We start from the raw sequence: 20998 nt of genomic DNA, 5'->3' as shown, positions 1-20998 counted from the left end.
TGGATAAATAATATCAAATGAATAAAATTGGATTTTCGTTGTTTGTACAAGTATTTAATGGGACTTCAGATGAATTAAAACAAGTTATTAATCAATTTAATCCAGATATTGGTATTATTCATATTGAACAAATAAGAAATTATAAATTTAAAGTAACAGTTCAAAATACAGAACAAGGAAGAATGTTAATGAATTTTAATGATTTTTTATGGAATGGAAGTAAAATGGTTGTTACATTTGAACGAGAACCACCAAGAGAACAACAATATAAATTTGTATTAGAACAAATAAAATATAAATATTGTAATATTAAAACACGTTCTTTAGACCTTTCATTTTTTATTAACAAATTAAAAGAATTTGAATATAGATCAACTCAATCATTTGACATTCTTTTAAAGGATGCATTAAATTATTATTATCAAGATATTCCTGATCTTTTATCATTAAATTTAAGTAATAATAACATTAATTTGACAACATTCTTTGATGAAATGTGTCATGGATTTAAAGAACTTACTTTATTAGATTTATCAAATAATAAAATTACAAATTATATGTGTTTGGGTTGTCTTAAAAATATTCCATTAAGAAACCTTTGTCTTTTAGGTAATCCATTACCACAAGTTGATTCTCTTTTTCTTATTCATACATTTCCTTTCTTAGAAATATTCAATAATAAATTATTTGAAAGATATAATTTTAATTGTACAATTAAAAGTAATGTGAATACTCTTCAATATAATACTATTCATCCTTTAAATCTCAATAAATTTGAAAGTATTTATAATTTCTTTGATACTTATTTCAAATTTCAAGATAATAATATAGAGTCATTGTCACAATTATATTCAACATATTCTTATTTTGATATTACTCTTGGAAAAGGAGTTCAATTGGTTGGAGTTAATTCAAGAAATATTATTAATTTGAATGCAATTGATACAAAAAGGTTTATTCAAAGTGGAACAAATCAAATTATTAATGGATTAAAAACTCTTGGAAAGACTAAACATCGAATATCTGACATGTGTTTTGATATTGTTGAACAAGGAGTATTTTATGTTTGTTTATTTTATATAGAAATTAATTTATATTCATTTAATAGATAATTAATATTATGGGACAATGTGAAATTAGACAAAACACTTTACAATTTTGTAGAACATTTATTGTTAATACTGAAAACCAACAATTAATAATAGTAAATGATCATTTACATTTATACAATAATTCTAATAAATTCATTGTAATTAAAACATTTTCAAAATTTCTTAAACATATAGTTCATTCATTTCCTGGAATTAAAGAAAAACAGGCATTAATAGTTTTAGAAAAGAATAATTGGGATATGAAAAAAACTGAATCAGAGATATGTAATTTACTTCATATTCAACCTCTTACAATGAAACAATTAAATCCAATGAATAATCTCGAAGGAATTGAGGAAAATGACATTGAACATCTTAATGAAGAAAATATCTCTAAACTTGTAGAATTGGGATTTTTAAGAGAAACAGCTATTCGTGCTTTAATTTTATCTGATGGAAATCTGGAACTTGCAGCAGAGAGACTTACTCAACAACAAGACTCTTTTGTTTTAGAAGAAAATAATGATGTTTGGAATCAACAAGATGAAGAGAATATTCAACGTTTGATTGCTTTAGTTCCAAATAGGGAAGTTTGTATTTCAGCCTATTTACAAAATCATAAAAACTGTGAGCGTGCAGCAGATTCTTTATTTCAATGATTGTTTTTGTATTTCATTTAATATTTATTTTCAATATCATTTGAATAAGTATTTCATTAACTTTTTAGTAATTTATACATTGTTAATAAAGTTATTTTATTGTCGACTATTGTTATTAATCCTAAAGAATAAAAGTTGTGATTTATTTTATTGAAATCACATTATTGTTTAATACTCTGTCAACCTTTTGTTTTTATAGAGAATGAACAAACGATAATGAATTATTGCATTGAAATGAAATGTTTTTTTTAGAAAGTGTTAAAGTATTGGTGTAGTTGGTATAGACTGAATATTCTTAGTAATTTATCAATATTTAATAATTTATTAGCCTAGAAGAATCAAAAAATGAAGGAATAGACATGATAATAGAAATAAGTAAAATAATTATTGTAATACACTTCATTATATTACATTAAATAATTATTTAGTATTTGTGTATATTTCATAAATTAGTTCATGTCTAATTAGTATATATAAAAATGTCTTTTTGATGAAATAATGTAAACACTCTCTGAAATAGTTTCATTAAACGTACAACAATAATAAATGTTAAAATTAAATAAAAATGATGAAGATTTGTTGTGTAAATACGATAAGTTCAAAATGACTATTTCATTAATAAAAAAATAATATCAAAGAAGTGAAATTCTAATCATCCATTTTCTATAAAAAAGAATATATGTTTTAGACAGTTAAAATCAATTAAACTTTTATTATCATCTCTTTTTGATTTATTTAATAACTTACGAATGAGTATTAAGTTTAGTTAGTAAATGGGTTTTATTGTGCAATATCCTGTTTCATTAATACAATGTAATGGTCTGTCTTCTTCAATAACTTTATTCAACTGATAAAACTCACCATCAAATGCACATGGGTCGACGTATGCATCTACAATTTCTCCAAAAATCAATCGTGATTGCAACTCACACTCATCTGCAACCATCACAACCTTAGACACTTTCATATGTAGAACAGCAATAGACTCACAAATAGAAAGATTACGATACTGTTCATTCCCTAAATTTTCTAGATGGAATGAAGTATGTGCAAATTTATCAATAACATCTCCATGGTTCATTCCAAAATATACAATATCTTTTTCTGAACGAGTTCTTGGTACATTAATACAATAATATGTGGATTCTTCTATTAATTTTCCAGTATTTGAAAATGCACCAAATAATACTGCGATGTGTTGTTTGTCAGTTGGCATTACCCATTGTGCAGACATTCCCGTAACTCGATGATTGTATTTATCATACACAGTTGGAATGACAATACAATGTTCATTAATTAGACGTGTAGCAAACTTTAGATTGACTTGTACTTTAGTCATTACAAAACACTTTGTTTTATTTATTTTTCTTTTTAGCTTTTTAAGTATATAAATAACAAAGTGGGAAGGTATGAATAAATAAAAATAGATAACATTATTTTTATTTTGAAAAATGTTATTATATAAATCAACAACAAAAGAAATATAAGTAAGACAGGAGAAAGCTCAGAACTACCAAACAAAATATACAACTTATTTGTTGTTGATGAAACCATATCTGACCAATTTATTTTATTTTATGATACATAAAATCTGCCATTTCTTAACACTTTTTAAGACTAATATTATTCGGTCAATTCGACTTGTCAGAACAAGTTATTGTAATTATTGTATTGGTTGTTGTAGTGTTTCTGTTGTATTTGTCATTACTTGTACTCTGCTTTCTATACTATCAACAACGCCATTAGTTTATTTAAGACTTTCTGAACAGAAGAATGGTCAAATTGATATGATAATCACACCATCTTCAGATAGTGGAGGTATTGTTCTTAATTTTACTGAGATTAATAAAGTTGTTCATACTGCTACTCCACGATGGATTGGTTCAGCAAAATTCTTTAGTGGTGATTGCTCTTTTGGTTTTGAAGAAAATGATAATGACTGGATATATTATGGTAATAGTTCTGACATTCATGAGAATTGTGAATTGGATGAATGTTTCACAAAGTATTGTTCATCATCTCGACACGTATCTGGTAGTCTTATAGCCTTGAAGACAAAACAAGAGAAACAAATTGGTTTAGGAGAGAAATGGGGATTTGAACCATTAAAAGAAAATGAGATTTATCTCCCAAGAAGAATATCCAACCAATTACTATTAAAAGAAGGAGATGAATTGTATGTTTCTATTAGTAATGAAACAGTCTACCCTCTATTGATTGAATATCATGATATTATATCAAACCAATACCTTAATAACTCTGAACCTCCAAGACATTTCATACTTAAATTAAAACTTAAAGGAAGTTATGATTCTGATGAAGGTAAATTTGGAGGTAAAGAACAAGGAATATTAGAATTTGATTTCTTTATTAAAACAATTCAAAGTAATATTCCTAGACATCTTACTAATCTTAATGATTATCTTGATAAACTAAATATGAATGAATATTGTGACCAAATTATTGTTAATGTTCCAACTCCACGAGAAAAGTATTATTTAAGTAATGATTATAATAACTTACAAAATGAAGTTACAACATATCTTTCTAATGTATTACTTAAATTGGGGTATCAAGACTTACAATCCTCAACACCTGTATTATCTGAATTAAGTCAATATAAATATGTTAATGTAATTTTAGGGATGATTGTTGAAATTGCAATTATAGTATTGTTAGTATTATCTATACTTTTAGTTCATTCATTATTAACAATTAATATAGAATCTCAACAACACTCAATTAGAATTCAAAGAACAATAGGAGCAACACGTCTTAATTTAACATTCCAACTATTTGTTAATTCATTATTTTATGCAATCCCATCTCTTATTACTGGATCAATATTATCAACAATTATCTTCTTTTTTGTATCTCTTATTACAAAACCAATCTTTTCTATCCCTATCACATTTTTACCATCAACAAAAGGAATATTTGTTGCAATCTTCTTAACATTCCTTGTTCCTATTATTTCTATAATATTTCCATTATACTCTGTTCTCCATCGTACACTCACAACAAGACCATCTACAGTATTAGAAATTACAATCAAACGAAGTAATACTTCTTATTTTTCACCATTAACTGTATTTATAGGATTGTTTACAACATGTTTTGGATTTTCAACATATATTCTCTTACCAAGATCAATACTCGCTTTAAATTTATCAACTATGTTTACAATATTTTCTCTACTAATCATCTGTTTATTAGTTGGTTCAATATTACTGATAATAAATATTATACCAATAATAGAAAGACTTTTATTGTACTTATTTTACTTTTGGGATACAGCTGGACTATCACTAACAATTAAAAATTTACTTTCACATAAAGCAAGAAATAAAAAAACATCTCTCTTATTTGCTCTTTCTCTTGGGTTTATTCTCTTTTTTTATTCTTCCTTTACATCTGAAATAGGAACACTTTCACAAACAATTATTAAATCTAAAGGAACAGAAATGTATATTGTTGGTCTTAAATCTAAATTCAATACTACACAAGAACTCAATGAAGCAATGAGAAGTGTTATGGAAAAAGCAGAAGGTTTAGAAGAAGTTCTTGGAGTTACTCTTGACTTTGATGGAATTGATCAAGTTCATCCAAAATATTTTGGTATGTCAACACTTGGACAAGGAGTTATTTTGAGAGAAAATTATGTTGCAATATTACCCACTACATTTGAAGTGATGAACCAAAAGTTCTTAAAAGTAAAACATCGAATGAATGTTGAATCAGTAGGAGATATGAGTGATAGTTCTATTGGTAAAATTATGTACACCTCAAATGGACTTTATAAAGTTATTATGGGAACTAATATAAAAGAACTTTCATATGCAGATGATAAACGTCTCTTAGTTTGTGCAAGTACAAACCCAGAAAGAACAAATGTTCTTGGAGTTATGGGATTATTTACTTATGGAGTAGAAGCATCAAGCACTCCTAAATACACTCTTAGTGATTCCCCATTATTAACTTGGCAAGACCTTTTAATTTCTCTTCCTGAATATGTTAGATATACAAATGGATATATTACAAGTATAGATGAAATACCAATTACTAGAATTTATTTAAAGTTAATTGATTCTACTGAAGATACTGCTAATAAAGTAAAACAAAAATTAGTTACTTCTAAATTTGATGCAATTATTGTTGCATCTGAATTAAGTGGAATTAGAACAATTCAAAATATTATGGTATTTTATTTTGTATTTGTTACAGTTGTTGCTCTTGCTACAAGTTTCTTTTCTATTCTTTCATCAATGTACAGTAATATTGAGGAACAAAAACATGAAATTGCTGTATTACGTGCAATTGGAGTTGGAAGATTTTTATTATTACGAACTTATCTTGCTGAGTCGTTTGTTGTTATTTTCTCTGCTTCACTCATGGGTATGATTATTGGTTCTCTTATTGGATTTACTATGACATTACAAATTATTTTATTCACTCAAACTCCAGTTGAATATACATTTCCTACTCTATTATTAATCATTGTAGTTATTAGTGCAATATTATTTGCTTTAATATCTACAGTATTACCATTAATCCCTGTACTCAAAAAACAACCTATGGAATTATTAAGAGAAACAAATGAATAATTTAAGTCAATCATTCTTCAATATTACATCTTTAAATTTATTCTTAGAAACATGTTTCCTTTCTCTATTATTACAAGAAGAAGTAGATTCAATTAATTTTTCTTGTTCAGAACACCATGAAAAGATACTCTTCCATGAAACTCCAACTCTTGTATCATAATATTCAACTTTCACTTTACCTAATTCTCTTTTTCTTTCCATTTATTATTGATAAATATTTAGTTTTCTTTAAATATTCCTCATGAATTTTTTATGTTAATCGCTAACCAAGCAATGTAAACAACTTCTATGACTTTATCATCTTATACTTTATTAGTATAACTATTAGTTAAATCTAGTTTTTGTTATTGAACGAAATTATTTATCTTTCTTTCTTGTGCGTCTCGCTTCTTTTAGGGACTATTGGACCATAATTAATACAAAACAATATAAAAAAAGTCATTAATAGACAATGGTAAAATAACTTATTATGAAGAATCAAAATATTATAATATCTCGGTTGATTGGTTGACAATATTATTTTCTGGTGTTATTTCTTGTTTCTTTACTGGAAGTGGTGGAAGAGGTTTCTGATTATTACTTATTGAAGAATTAGATTGTTGTTGAATTACAAATGTTTTTGGTTTAAATTCAGTAGAATGTGCTGGAAGAACATAACTTTCTGGAATTTGATAACTTGGATATTGTTCTTTTCCTAATAATTTATTAATTGAATTAGTTCCTTCACAAACAACATCAACCATAAATGATTGAAATTTATTGGCAAATTCTTCAACTGTAACACCTAATTCTTTTGCTTTAATACTCATTTGTTCTTTTTTGGATAATTGAGGTTGAGACTTATCCTCAGAAATTGGTTGATCAGGTTTTACTATTTTTTGTTCATTGGAATTTGTTGATTTAAATAGAGAAGGATTACCTTCTCTGAACGAGTTATATTGTTCTACTTTAATTTGTGATCCATCAACTAAAGTATTTGTTAAATACATAATGTTTGAAGTTTCTTCTTCACTTCTCATTTCAACAACAAAATAATTAAATTGTTGTGTTTCCTAAAGTGTTAATATTAAAGGAGATAAGATTAAGATTAAATAAATACAAACAAATTTTTGAATACTAAGAACAACCCCACAATACGTTAAGATTGTATTTAGTGATGACTCTTGAACTGTTTTGAGATTATCAATAATAACAACTTTTGTCATTTTTGTTTGTTTTATAAAGTATTTGTAATATTTTATGAGATCTTTTTGTTTTGTAAGTTTTTCTATAAATACAAGAGAGAAAAAAATAGATCTTAAAAAGAGAGAATTTACATTTTAATTGACATGAGTAACCATTCAAATACCAATCCATATTTTAAAACATCAATATTTTGGAAGCTCTGTTGTGTTTATGATCACATTGTTGTTCATACATTAATTAGATATTGTTCTACTACTACGAATGAATTTTGGGATGCCTTAAGAGATATATTAGATGCATCAGGAATATTATATAGTGTTTTAGCTGATGAATTACAAGAAGAAGTTATAAACACAAGTTTGTTAATTAGAAATAAGAAAAAAATAGAAAAGAGTTCATGGTTATAGAAGAGGTTCATACATTATTTAGAGTTAATAGTGGACCAACATCATTATTATCTGCTGTTTTAAGAAAAGAATTAACACCATTAATGGAAAAATATATTAATCCAATTATTCATTCATGTAATTCAACTGAAATTCATATGGATTCAACAGATGAAACAATTAAAAGTAAATCTATTGAAACAATAAATAAATATATTGATATTCATACAACTCGTTTCTTACAAATGGCATCAGAATTTCCAGAAAATTTAAAATCAATATTTGGAATTATTAAAGAAGTTGTAGAAGAAAACTTTCAAGAAGAAGGTGTTTCACAACAAATTTTATCAGCATTATTTTTCCATAAAATTATTACACCTGCAATTGTTACACCATCTAAATTTTGTAGTGCTATTTCAATTCCTACTGATAAAGGTAAAGCTGTTTTAGTATTACTTTCAAAAATATATCAAACATTTGTTAATCAATGTGATGAGCCATTCCCTAAAACAATGGATTTGAATGTATTTAATAGTACTATTGTCAATTCATATCCAAAAATTAATGAAATGATTAGTATTCTTAGTAGTAATTCTACATTACCTGAATATCATTTTAATAAAGTTGTATCATCTCAATTACTTTTAAGAAAAGTACCACCAATTTTAAGTACATTAGAAACAATGAAACCAGCTGCTATGGTTACTATTATACAACCATTTATTGATATTGGATTTAAAAATTTAGCAGAGAATTTATTAGCATTGACAAGTATTAATATTTATCAAAAAGAACTTGCAAAATTAGATTTAAAGAAACCAAAAGACGTTGGTATTTTCTTTGATGAAACTGAAGAAGCATGTTATAATTCTGTTATTACTGGATATGAAGATACCATTAATTTTTATCAAAAAAGAATTAATACATTAACAGAAGAAATCTTTAAATTAAACCAAATTATAGAAAAATTTGATGCACCATCATCACCACGATCATTCACTATATGTGGTGATAAATCATCATGTTCTTCCCAACAACAACCAATTTGTTCACCAAAGAGATCTAAAACACCAGCATGTGAAGAACAAGGACAAACAACAATACAAAGAATTCAAGAATTGCATTTACCAAGTGAACTTAATGATGAATTAAGAAATAGATTTGTCACACTTACTTCTAAAGAGAATCAAATTGTTGAATTTGTTAACAAAACAGAAAGTGTTTCTGTTTTATCTAAAACTGATAAGTTTATAACAGTTTATGTTAAAGCTACTAAAACTAAATTAAAAGATGAATGTCCTAAAATTGCACAAAAAGATAAAGACAAAGAAAAAAAAGATAAAGATAAGAAAGATAAGGATAAAGCAGTTGCTAAATTAAAGAAATCATGTTTAGAACAATTAAAAGAAGCACATGAAAATCGTAATTCATTACTTCAACATATTGATGATCCTAAATTAATGCAAAGAATTTTTTCATTAGTGAATATTCTTGATGATATTATTTACGTATTAAATAATTAAATATTCATTAAGTTCATTACATTTGTTCAAAGAATAACTAATCTTTTTAAAATAAACTAACTAATTTACTAACAAAACGAGAATGAATTAATTTGAATTTAATAAATCACCAAATGGTCCATCAAATTGAGGATATTCATAATTAACAGTAGAGTTTTTAATCCATTGATAATCTATATTATCTTCATTTCCTTTTAAATATGATTTTTTATCCCATTCAATATCCATATATGAAAATGCATATGATTCATATCCCCATGCCTTATAATCACTTACTAAAAATCTAATTGTACTATATGGTTGGAAATAATATCCACAATGAATACTATTTTGTACATCTTCATCTGCCATTGGTTTAAATACTTTTTCTAACATATTAAGAGTTGTCATATTGGTTTTTATTTCTTCTACACTATCAATTGTATTATTATCTTCATTTAATTTTATTTTAGCAATATAAAATATTCTTTGTGTATCTGATAATTTGGGAATATCATTCTTTAAATTTAATGATGTTGTTTCATCTTCTTTATTATCACTTTGAATTCCTACAAGTGAATAAATATATTCATTTGCATCTCTATGTGAACATGGTTCAAATCCTAATAATGACATCTTTAAAACATCACTTGTTTCATTACTTGTTATTCTACATTGTAATTTAGTTCCTCCAAGAAGTGTTTTCTTTTCAATACCAACATGTCTAATTCTTCCAAACCCACATTCTTTATATGTTTTCTTTTCTTTTAAACATTCTATATCAACAGGTCCCCAATTTTTAACTGATTGAGTTAATGGACAAATAATTGCTTCATTAGCTTCTGAAATATTTTGCATCCAATACGCCATTGAATGACCTGCATTTCCCCATGAATTTTTAATAATAAATCCTCCTTTAACACTATTATATTCTTTATTTCCAAATTCATCTCTATTATTATTATTTTCTTGAATTTCTATATATTTTGTATTTTCTCTATCAACTCGGAATTCATCATTCCATCCTACAATAATCATAGCATGTCCTCCACTTCCCATAACTTCTCCATGTAAATCAAATATTCCATCATTACTATATGCTGCCATTCCTACTCTACTACAACATGTTTTTGCATTAGAATCATCTCTAATATATTCTCCTGATGCAGCTGCATAACATGGAAATTCACATTCAGTACATACTTTTTCTTTATATTGTGGATTTTGTTCATTACATTCAAAATAATAAGCTTTTTGAACAGTAGCTAATCCATATGATATTGGTGATTTATGTTCATACATTGTTTGTTTAATTTCATCTACTGAATACATAGTTTTAATACTTTTAATTGTAAAATTTAATGGATTTGTAGCCATAATTTTTGGTAATTCTTCATCATTACAATGAAACTCTCCTTCTCCTCTTTCTGGATAATAATTACATACTGAAGTAGGTAATATGATATTCTTAGCATAATCTCCTAAATAATAAATAAATTCAACACTTCCATCACTTGTTTGATTAATTCCCATTCCTCCATAATTACAAATTGGTATTTCTTTATGTTTTTGACAATATTCAAAAATTAATTTACCATATGCTTGTTCAGAAAATTGAACATACTCTGTTGAGTTAAGAAGATTATGTCGAAGACCATAAGCTCTATATGAACTTTCTAAATATCCTATTGTTGAAAAAATCCAACAACTACCTCTTGATTGTTGATTCTTTGGAATAACTGATGCATTTTGAGGAATAAGATATTGTGATGGTAATGTTTCTTCACAATTATCAATAATTTTTGTTGTAAACCCTTCAAGTCTTGTAGATAAAAACATACAACATGTTAATACAATTCCAAATAAAACAAATGTTATCATTGATAATATCATCCAAAGAGTACAAAATGTTTCTATTGTATTATGTTTCTTTTTAGGTGAATATCCTTCATCTGGATTAAGTAATGGTGTTACTCCAATATCTTTGTCCATATTATCAATTGAATTTTATCCTTCTTTTTTTAAGTTCTGTTTTAGAATAATTCAGAATCATCTTTTTTAACTATTTAAATTTATTATCTTAAAATAATTTATTAAATTATTTCTTTCTTTTCTTTTAAGCTGTACCTTTTCTTCTTTATCTGATTGATTCTTTACCAAAGAACAAGAAATGTATTATCTCCACATGCATGGTATGTCTTAAATAAAAACCCTTCTGTTGACTCTTTACAAAATACCCTACATTCATATTTACCTATTTTCAAACTTGAAACATCTATCATTATTTCATTCTCTTTTGTTATCTCACTTGCTAATAAATAATCATTATTAGATACTGATGTTAGTGCACTCTTATAAATACCAACCCAATATGCTTTGTCCATTCCTTGAACACTAACTCTAATCAATCTTTTCTTCTTTTCTTTTCCAACAGCTACACTGACTCCAACTTCCTTTCCAACTGTAACATAACACGTTTCTGCTGCATTATATACTTCAGTTTTTGTATTATCAAGAAAAACTCTAACACAATATTTACCTCTCTTTAATCCCTCAAACCTAATAAATGCACTTTGTTTACCATTGCAATAAGCACTATTAATATAATTTTTCATATTCATTTCAAATCTATCATAAATACCAATCCAACTATTTTCTTGAAGATAACTAGGTGGAATATAATAACTTAAATCAACTTCATTAATTCTTGATTTACAATTTAAAATAATTCTCTTTTCTATATCCCTTTCTTCATCACAACTTTTTCTTATAGATTCATCAATTGTTTTCTTATTACTTTGTTGTGTTGTTGTTTGGAAATCTAGATGTTTATCTTTTTCATTTATATTAGATACTCCATTAGATGCACTTTGTGATGATTCAATAGACTCATTGTCTTTTGTTTTATGATTTGTTGGACTATTTTCTTCACTTTCAACTATTTTGACTAATTGTTTATCATTAGAATTTAGTTTCTCAGTAGACTTTTCTGACTTGTCTTTTTCAGACTGATCAAAATCATCAATTTTATTATCATCTTGATTGACTAGTTGTTGGTTCTTTTTATCAATAAGAATATTTTCTAATTTTTCATTTTTCTCATTGCTATTAAATGCCTTATTTGTTGTTTCATTTATCTTTGTTAATGAAAGAGTAGTTTCTTTTTCAATTGGATGAACAATAACTTCATTTACTTCTCCTGATGCATATCCTTTTGCCACATATGTTTCTGTCTTTATATTTAAGGTTTCTTTCTTTGGAGTTGTTTCAGACTGTGAATTTTCTGGACTTTCTAGTTCCATTAAATCATCTGTTGTTCGTACCATATTATAATTATTATTCTTCCATGTTTCTTCAATAACTTTCAACTCAAGACTCGGAAATGAGGATTGAAGAAATTTTAATTTTTCATCATACCGATGAACTTCCATTATAGATGTTTAATGATTATTCAGTGTTAAATGTTCGTTTTTATCTTTACTTCTCACTAATCAATTTCTTCAATAGATTGATCACTTTTCATTTTGACAAGAAATTGACTTTTTCAAGAGCGTCTACTATTTTTTGAATTTTATGGGATATAATCATTATTTCTAGAAGAAAAGACAGGAGTTAAAAAGTAAGTTCTTATAAGAAAGAAAAACTAATAAGAAATGAGCTCATTTCTAAAGTCATTCAATGAAGTTGCCATTGTTTATCCTTCACATAACAAACGCTCAAAAGACTTTTCTAAAGCTCTATCTATTATTCTTGATGCTGATATTTATAAAGTTTTGTAAATAGTTTTTTTTTGGTAAATTCTTATACAAAAATTCTTAATGTGTAGATTTCAATTTATAATCCTGTTCATTCAAAAAATAAAGTTCGTTCAATATTTCATAATCATTTGATAAGAAAGACTAGATCATTCAGAAAAAGACTTGAAACAATCACAACATGCTCTGTTGATATTGATCGTTATCGTGCCATTATTGTCATTTGTTCTGTAGAAGGAAATCATTTATCAACAGAATGTTTATCATTTTTAAATTCATTTTATCTATTATTTGCATCATCACCAGCAAAACTACTTGTTGTGGGGTTAGGCTCTTATCAGAAAAAATACTCAAAGGATATATCCAGAGTAAAATCTCAATTTGTTGAAGATCATGTGTATGTTGATATTCCAATTTATATTCTTAATTCTTCGTTTGTTATCTTTATTTACTCCTATTCAACTAAGACTAATAATAATAATAATAATAATAGTATTCCTAAGTATATGAAGGTGATTGATTCAATGTATCAATATGTCCAAGTTCCTAAACCAAAACAACAGATTCAATCATTCAATTGTCATCAAAACAGTGTATTTACTGAAAGATCTACTAGTGCCTATTATCACTCAAATAATCCTTCTGAAGTGGTGAGAAAAAGTGAAGAACACAATGTTATTAGCGATTAAATAAAGTATGTTCTATTTGGATTTAACATGTTATTTTTTATCGAGTATTTGAAAAATAATAATTCAATTAATCTTTAAAATAATTTCAAAAGAGTCAAACAACAATTAGAAATTAACGTATTATCATTGATTATTCGTAAAATATTCATTTTATAACTATTCTTAACTATCAAAAAAAAAGATACTTAACTTCATCTAAATACATTTTTCTAATCTTTTTCATTAATAGTCTAATTCCACTTATGACAATGAGTCAAATGAATTATTGTCAAGTTAAACCTTATTCAAATAAATTCTATTATGTTATTAATCTAAACAATCCTAAATATTACCTCTTGATTCCTATAATTTATGTGTGTAAAAGTATAACACAACCTGAATGTGTCTATTACCAAGAATAAAATATATATTTCAGATGAAATATTCTAATGAAATGAGAATAGGGTATTTGTATAATAACAACCCACCATAAAATATAATAAAATAAGAATGAAGAGTAAGATAAAGGAAGGAGTAATAGTTTTGATAAGAAAAATCTATTATTTGTTTAATAAAGAAAACAGTTTTTGGTTTAAGTTTAAACTGAAAAAAAAAGAAGGAATGGAGTATAATAATAATATAAAAGTATAATAAAAAGGTAGAAAGAGAAGAACAAAAAATGGAATGGTCCAAATCAAAAGAAATGATCTAAGATCCATTCAATTATGTCTCCTTTTGCGAAAGGTGAATCAGGAATTATTGCAACTATATTTAATCTTGCAAATACAATTATTGGGAATGGAACACTTGCAATGCCATTTGCTATGTTATATTCTGGATGGGGAGGAGGATTAATATTAATGACAGGAGCATATATTTTATCAGTTATAACGATATATTTTCTTACTATTAGTTGTGAAATTACAGGGAAAGCAACATATAAAGAAATATCAAAAGTTATAGGAGGTAAATTATTATCAACAATAGTTCAAGCGATAGCAATGTTTTATACTACAGGAACATGTATTGGGTATATTATATTTCTTGGAGGATTTTTACCATATATTCTCAATACCAATGCATTTTATAGTGATCGTTCTTTTCTTATTGTAATTATCTCATTTATACTTATCTATCCATTAAGTTTTTCTAAAACATTAGATGCATTAAAATATTTTTCAATAGGGGCAGTAGTGTGTGTTACTTATACAGCTATTGTCATTGTTGTAGAAAGTTTTACAACATATTATTCACCAGATGTAAAGGCATTTGTAATAAATTGGTCAACATTTAGAGGATTTCCTATTATGACAGGAGCATTTTGTTGTCATTACAATGTGTTTAGATTTTATGTTGAATTAAAAAATCGATCAGTAATGAAATTGACATATATTTCAATAGCATCGACAATGATTGCTTATATTGCATATGCATTAGTTGGAATATTTGGATATAAATCAATGGGAAGAGATGTACAAGGAAATATTTTAATTTCATACCCACGAAATGATAAGTTTATTGTATGGGGATGTATAGCATTTTGTTTTATTATGGCAGCATCATTTCCATTAGTTCATTTTGCACAACGATCATTACTTGATGTAATGATTTTTGATAGATGGAAAGAAAGTGGAATTAGAAGAATTACTGAGAGTTTAGTTTTAGTTTCATTTGTTATTCTTGTTGCTGTTGCAGTAAAAGATATTGAAATTGTATTAGCATATAATGGAGCTACATTTGGAGTTATGATTGTGTATGTTTTTCCAGCATATTTTGCATATAAATTAACTAATGGATGGAGAAAGATAATGGCATTAATTGTTATGATATTAGGAATAATCATAGGAATAGTAGGAGTAGTTTTAACCACATTAGATTTATGCGGTGTGTCTAAGTGAATATTTTCATTTTAACAAAGAGTTTAAACAACATAAAAAAAAAAGGAATAAAAACATAAAATGATAAAAAAGAAAAGAGAAGAAATAATAAAAACAAGAAAAGTTCATATGAAAATCAAAACAATTTTTTTCTAAGATAACTTATATTTCATAAACTTAAAAAAAAATAAATTGAAATGTCAATAGAAAAATATATTATTCCAAACAATACACTTGATGAAAAATCAAAATTATTAGCTGACAAAGTTATTTCATATATTTTAGATCCAGAGCAAAGAGAAACAGGACTTTCATTTATACTAAATAGGTTATATAATCCAAAATTTAGTGAAATATTAATACAAATTAATCCAAGATTATATACACAATTTCTTGAATCAGATGATTCTTCATCATTAACAACAGCATTATATATTGTTAATGCTTTATCTAAAAAAGCTGAATATATTATTTTATTCTTAAAATATGATAAAAGAATATTAGACTCATTAAAAGGTTTATTAAATTGCGAAAATGAATTAATTTTTAAAAATTGTTTAATTATTCTTGACTCATTCATTGAAACAACTAAAAGAGCTGATTTAGCACATCAATTCATTCCAATTTTAATTAATGATGCATCTGTATTTCCAAATAATAGACAAAGTATTATAGCATTTATGACAAAAGTATTAGTTTCACCAGAAAGTGTATCAATTTATCTTGATAATGATGGACTTTCTATGGTAAAACAATCACTTGAAAATTCACAAAATGAAGAACTTCTAGGAGCAGTAGAAATAATATTAAGAATTATAAAATATAAACAAGATGGTAAAACATTATTATTTAAAGAAGGATTTTTGAAAACATTAACTGACGTCATTGGTAGAACAGATAATCAAAATACTTTAGAACGTGCAATTAATGTTGCTAGTCAATTATCTAGTTGTGAATTTTTTGCAAGTAGTTGTATTGATTGTGGATTATTTGAAGAATGTCTTGATTTATTAGAATATCCATATGTTGGAAAAAGTACAGCAAGTACATTAATGCCATCATTACTTATTATTTTTAGAATTACACAAGATCGTGTTGGTGCAAAAAAATGTAGTTCATTGAAATTAGCAACAAAATTATCTAAATTACTTTTATCAGTAAAAGAGTTTCAAGAAGTTATGCAAGCAATGTTATTTGGTATTATTACAAATTTATTTAGTAATGACCAAGCAAGAAAAGAAATGATATTAACTAAAGTTGATAAAGTTGTTCTTCAAATTAATCCTATTGAACTTCAACCAAAAGGAAAAGCATTATGGGTTGTTTGTGTTAAAACATTTAATGAAATGAAAAAACAAACACAAGAAATTGAATATACTCCTATTGATATTCAAAGAATGGCTGAATATAATTCTAAGAAAACAAAAGCTAGACAAATTACAGAAGAGTTTATTCAAACTGAAACTAGTTATACAAATCAAATGGGTATTTGTTGTCGTGTAGTAATGAAAAGATTAGGGAATGTTTTAAAAGAAAATACATCTATTGTATTTGGTAATATTATTGACATAGAGAAATATCATCATAAATTTTCTAATGAATTAGAAAAATGTTTATCTCTTTGTAATGAAGAAAAACTTGAGTTTATTACTTTTTCTGATATTTTATTAAAATATTTCACACCATCAATGCTTGATTTATATTGTCAATATGCTAATAATGTTGATATTGGAATGGCTAAATTTAATGAATTATCAAGAACAGATGTAGATGTTGGATGTGCTGTTAAAGAATTAAGTTCTAAAGGACATTATGTTCCAAGTTTCTTAATTCAACCAATTCAAAGAATTCCACGTTATGTTTTGTTATTAGAGTCATTACTTAAATGTCTTCCAGAATATTTAGATGAAACTAAAAAGATAAAAACATGTTTAAGTAAAATCAGAAGTATTGCTAATGAAATTAATGAAAATAAAAGAAAATTTGAAAATAAAACAGCAATGGATTTATGGAATAAACGAATTGATTTATCTGATTATCCTAATCCACAACGTGATTATTTTGCTGAAATGGGACAAGTTTTAGTTAGTGAAAAGAAAAATGCTACAGTTTGGACAATGGTTATTTTTAATGATATTGCTGTATTAACAAGAAATACTGCAAAATCAACTGAAAAAGAAAAATGGAAAATAAAAGAGGTATATACTTTATGTGATTGGAAAGTCCTTGAAATAATTAATGAAAAAATTCAATTCTTTAAGCCTTCAACAAATACTACAATTGAAATTACATGTAATAAATTAAAAGATACTGAATTTTTATCAGAACAACTTAGAAAAGCAATTAATACTGCTAAACAAAATAAAATAAAAAGAACTTCAATTACAAATAGTTAATTGGTTTTTTAGTCATTCTACATTATTGTTTAAATTTCTTTTATTATTGTCTTATCTTCTTCATAATAAAATAAAAAATAAAATTTAACTAAATGATTTAAACGGTTCAATAACATTTAATAATATGGTCTAAACCCAAATGGAGTTTGAGGTCCAACTAATGGAATGTCTTGAGGAACTTCTGGTACTTTAGCTTTGATAGCTTGTTTCATAGCATTAATAGTTGACATTGGAAGACCTAAATGCATAACAACCATATTTCTATCATTTTTATTAATTGAAGTAAGAACTGTAGCCATTTGTTTGAGAATGATAGCAATAGTTCTACGTAATCTAAATTCTTTAAGTTTGAGGAATTGGACTGTGTGTTCTGATCCATAAAGTTCAATTGGAGATGATGAGAAATATCTTCTTCTTTGAGTTCCTCTTAATCTAAATGTTGTTCTATAAAGTTCATCACGAAGTTGCATATATTTCATATTTAATCCATGAAGTACTTGTTCAGCTCTGAAGGCGTCTTGTTCTTCTGCATATGGGAGTTGTTGTCCATACATATTCATAAATGGTTGTGCATTTATACAAGCAATAAAAAGAAGTAATGCAAACATATTCAATAAAATATAATAACAAGTTCTTTCTTTTTTTTAGTTATTTTTCTTTTTTTTTTTAACTTTTATTTTGATTTTTAAATTTTAAAAATTACTTTTCTTTGTTTTAAAAAAATTTAATTAAATTGTTCATTACTTTAATTCTTCATATTCTCATTAAACCATCGTATGTATTGTTCATAGAACACTTTAATATCTTCATTCTTTGTTAATACATTTGTAGAATATGGGAATCTAAGAAGTCTAGACTTGATTCCTCTACGTTGTAATGCTTGGAATAATGAAATTGGTTGTGATTTATCAACAACAAAATCAAGATCACCATATGAAATAAGTGTTGGAACATTATATGATGCTACATTTTTCATAGCATCATTATGACTATACCAATAAGAATTGTCATAATCTGCTCCTTCAAATGTATATTCTAATGTATATTTGGCATCAGTATAATATTGTGATCGAATTGAAAGAATTGGTGCATGAACTGCAGCTAAAACAATGGGTAATTTAGCATCTAATAAGCCAGTAATAATTTTTGATGCTCCAAAAACTCCAACAACTGCAATTTTAGAAGTGTCTACTGGATATTTTTCTAATTCATTGATAACAGCTTGAATGTCCTCAATAATAACATTAATATCATTTGACCCTTTAACTCTCATACGTTCTCCAAATCCTTTACTGACATGTGAGTTAATCATTACAACAGCATATCCTTCATTTGTATAAACATATGGATTCATAATTTTATTAAACCCATCAACAACAGTTCCTTCTTCTTCTTCATGAACAACTAAAAGAATTGGTGCCTTTTCATTATTTGATGGAAGATAGAGTAATGATTGAATTCTGTCATGTAATGATCCCATTGGATTAACAAGAATTGGTTTTTGAAGGTTATAAGAAGTATAATCATTTAATTTGGTTAATTTGGTTAGTTTCATTGCTTCATCACAATAATAAATTTCACTTGGTTGGTATTGGAATGATTGTGCAATGAATAAACATGAACTCTCATCTTGACATGGAACTTCAGCCATCATTTCTACAGCTCCTTCAACAACAACCTCTTCAATATTCCATGCCTTTGATTCAAATGAATATACAGCTTTTCTTACAGCTAATGCCTCTCTTCTATTATTGATTACAAATACTGTAATTGTTTCCTCATTACTATGTTTACCAATTAAATACTTTTCTGTAGTAAATTCATTAAGAGTAACATCAGCTCTATATGAACCATCTTCAAGATCATATAAAACAAAATACTTAGCTGGATTTTTCTCAAGTGTATTTGTAGTTCTCATAAAGACAATATACTTTCCTGTTTTTGTTGCTTTTGGTTCAATTTGATTTCCAGGATAATTACATGAAATACATGTTGCTTGATCAGATCCAACAGAAATTGTATAGATTGATGATTTCAAATAATTCTTTTTATCACTTGCTGATGCTGTTGATTTAGCCTCAAAAACAACTATTGATTCATCATCACTAATATCATATGAAATAACATTTCCTACTTCATTTGAAACATCTGTATATTGTCCAACAATAATTCTTCCATTTTCATCTACAGTAATTGCTGATGAAATTAAATGTTTATATTGTGGAGTACCATCGTCATTTGTTGTAACATAAGATGACCCTTCTCCAAATGGTGTTTGTGTAAAAACATGATGAGAAGTTTGTTTTCTATTTGCTAATTTCTTTTGAAGATCTAATGAGTCTTGAACAGTCATTCCAAAGAATATAGGTGAAACAAAATAAAGATGTTCTTTAATAATAACAGGTAATGAAACAGCAATGTCCTTAGTTACTTGATACTCTTGCATATTTGAATCGAGTGAATATAATGAACAAATACCATCACATTTAGTGTAAAATATGGAATGATGTGCAACACTGTAGTATAATTCATTTCCAACTCCTTGAGCAAGTTCAATGAAATATTTCCCTTCATTTTGAACACTTGTTTGATATAATGTATTTGTTTCTATACCATTAACAACTGATTTAACAATATAATAAACATAATTGTTATTATCTGATGTCATAGCAACAACATAACTAGTTTTATTCAAGACATCATCTGCTGTAAGTGCACTAACGATGCCAATTGCAAGCCACAATAAACTAATCATTCTATCATTAATGAGATCAATCAACTATTTAAAGATTAATAAAATCTGATTTTTCCTTCCACTTTTAAATTTCCCCTTAAAAAAAAAAAAGAAAACTAAAACTTTCTTCCAAAAATTAAT

General features: G+C 26.1%; 12 protein-coding genes across 12 annotated transcripts; 5 read left to right on the top strand and 7 right to left on the bottom strand.

Annotated features, from left to right (window-relative positions):
• Positions 1–17: 17 nt before the first annotated feature.
• EHI_182830 (uncharacterized protein) lies at positions 18–1750 on the top strand (the record flags this gene model as incomplete). Its single annotated transcript, XM_650392.2, has 2 exons — positions 18–1064; positions 1109–1750. 2 exons carry the CDS (start codon positions 18–20, stop codon positions 1748–1750), a joined length of 1689 nt encoding a protein of 562 aa, XP_655484.2.
• Positions 1751–2516: 766 nt separating this feature from the next.
• Positions 2517–3089, bottom strand: EHI_182820 (uncharacterized protein; the record flags this gene model as incomplete). The annotated part of the gene is made up of 1 exon (XM_650391.1): positions 2517–3089. One exon carries the CDS (start codon positions 3087–3089, stop codon positions 2517–2519), a length of 573 nt encoding a protein of 190 aa, XP_655483.1.
• A 238-nt stretch (positions 3090–3327) lies between these two features.
• Positions 3328–6354, top strand: EHI_182810 (uncharacterized protein; the record flags this gene model as incomplete). Its single annotated transcript, XM_650390.1, has 1 exon — positions 3328–6354. The coding sequence occupies one exon, from the start codon at positions 3328–3330 to the stop codon at positions 6352–6354; it is 3027 nt and encodes a 1008-aa protein (XP_655482.1).
• Positions 6336–6555, bottom strand: EHI_182800 (uncharacterized protein; the record flags this gene model as incomplete). The annotated part of the gene is made up of 1 exon (XM_001913420.1): positions 6336–6555. One exon carries the CDS (start codon positions 6553–6555, stop codon positions 6361–6363), a length of 195 nt encoding a protein of 64 aa, XP_001913455.1. The 3' UTR covers positions 6336–6360.
• Positions 6556–6839: 284 nt separating this feature from the next.
• On the bottom strand, positions 6840–7559 carry EHI_182790 (uncharacterized protein; the record flags this gene model as incomplete). Its single annotated transcript, XM_650389.1, has 2 exons — positions 6840–7406; positions 7458–7559. The coding sequence occupies 2 exons, from the start codon at positions 7557–7559 to the stop codon at positions 6840–6842; spliced, it is 669 nt and encodes a 222-aa protein (XP_655481.1).
• A 123-nt stretch (positions 7560–7682) lies between these two features.
• EHI_182780 (Ras GTPase-activating protein, putative) lies at positions 7683–9448 on the top strand (the record flags this gene model as incomplete). Its single annotated transcript, XM_650388.2, has 2 exons — positions 7683–7896; positions 7947–9448. The coding sequence occupies 2 exons, from the start codon at positions 7683–7685 to the stop codon at positions 9446–9448; spliced, it is 1716 nt and encodes a 571-aa protein (XP_655480.2).
• An 87-nt stretch (positions 9449–9535) lies between these two features.
• On the bottom strand, positions 9536–11419 carry EHI_182770 (uncharacterized protein; the record flags this gene model as incomplete). Its single annotated transcript, XM_650387.2, has 1 exon — positions 9536–11419. One exon carries the CDS (start codon positions 11417–11419, stop codon positions 9536–9538), a length of 1884 nt encoding a protein of 627 aa, XP_655479.1.
• Positions 11420–11580: 161 nt separating this feature from the next.
• On the bottom strand, positions 11581–12858 carry EHI_182760 (uncharacterized protein; the record flags this gene model as incomplete). The annotated part of the gene is made up of 1 exon (XM_650386.1): positions 11581–12858. The coding sequence occupies one exon, from the start codon at positions 12856–12858 to the stop codon at positions 11581–11583; it is 1278 nt and encodes a 425-aa protein (XP_655478.1).
• A 1717-nt stretch (positions 12859–14575) lies between these two features.
• EHI_182750 (amino acid transporter, putative) lies at positions 14576–15748 on the top strand (the record flags this gene model as incomplete). Its single annotated transcript, XM_650384.1, has 1 exon — positions 14576–15748. The coding sequence occupies one exon, from the start codon at positions 14576–14578 to the stop codon at positions 15746–15748; it is 1173 nt and encodes a 390-aa protein (XP_655476.1).
• A 176-nt stretch (positions 15749–15924) lies between these two features.
• Positions 15925–18123, top strand: EHI_182740 (guanine nucleotide exchange factor, putative; the record flags this gene model as incomplete). Its single annotated transcript, XM_650383.1, has 1 exon — positions 15925–18123. One exon carries the CDS (start codon positions 15925–15927, stop codon positions 18121–18123), a length of 2199 nt encoding a protein of 732 aa, XP_655475.1.
• Positions 18124–18216: 93 nt separating this feature from the next.
• EHI_182730 (uncharacterized protein) lies at positions 18217–18731 on the bottom strand (the record flags this gene model as incomplete). The annotated part of the gene is made up of 1 exon (XM_644020.2): positions 18217–18731. One exon carries the CDS (start codon positions 18729–18731, stop codon positions 18240–18242), a length of 492 nt encoding a protein of 163 aa, XP_649112.1. The 3' UTR covers positions 18217–18239.
• Positions 18732–18868: 137 nt separating this feature from the next.
• EHI_182720 (dipeptidyl-peptidase, putative) lies at positions 18869–20878 on the bottom strand (the record flags this gene model as incomplete). The annotated part of the gene is made up of 1 exon (XM_643321.1): positions 18869–20878. One exon carries the CDS (start codon positions 20876–20878, stop codon positions 18869–18871), a length of 2010 nt encoding a protein of 669 aa, XP_648413.1.
• Positions 20879–20998: the final 120 nt, after the last annotated feature.

This window comes from Entamoeba histolytica, genomic scaffold, assembly GCF_000208925.1.
Source record: "Entamoeba histolytica HM-1:IMSS scf_1104750519073 genomic scaffold, whole genome shotgun sequence".
Lineage (NCBI taxonomy): Eukaryota > Evosea > Mastigamoebida > Endamoebidae > Entamoeba > Entamoeba histolytica.
The sequence above is the reverse complement of the archived record's forward strand: the minus strand, read 5'-3'. Positions and strand labels throughout refer to the sequence as shown.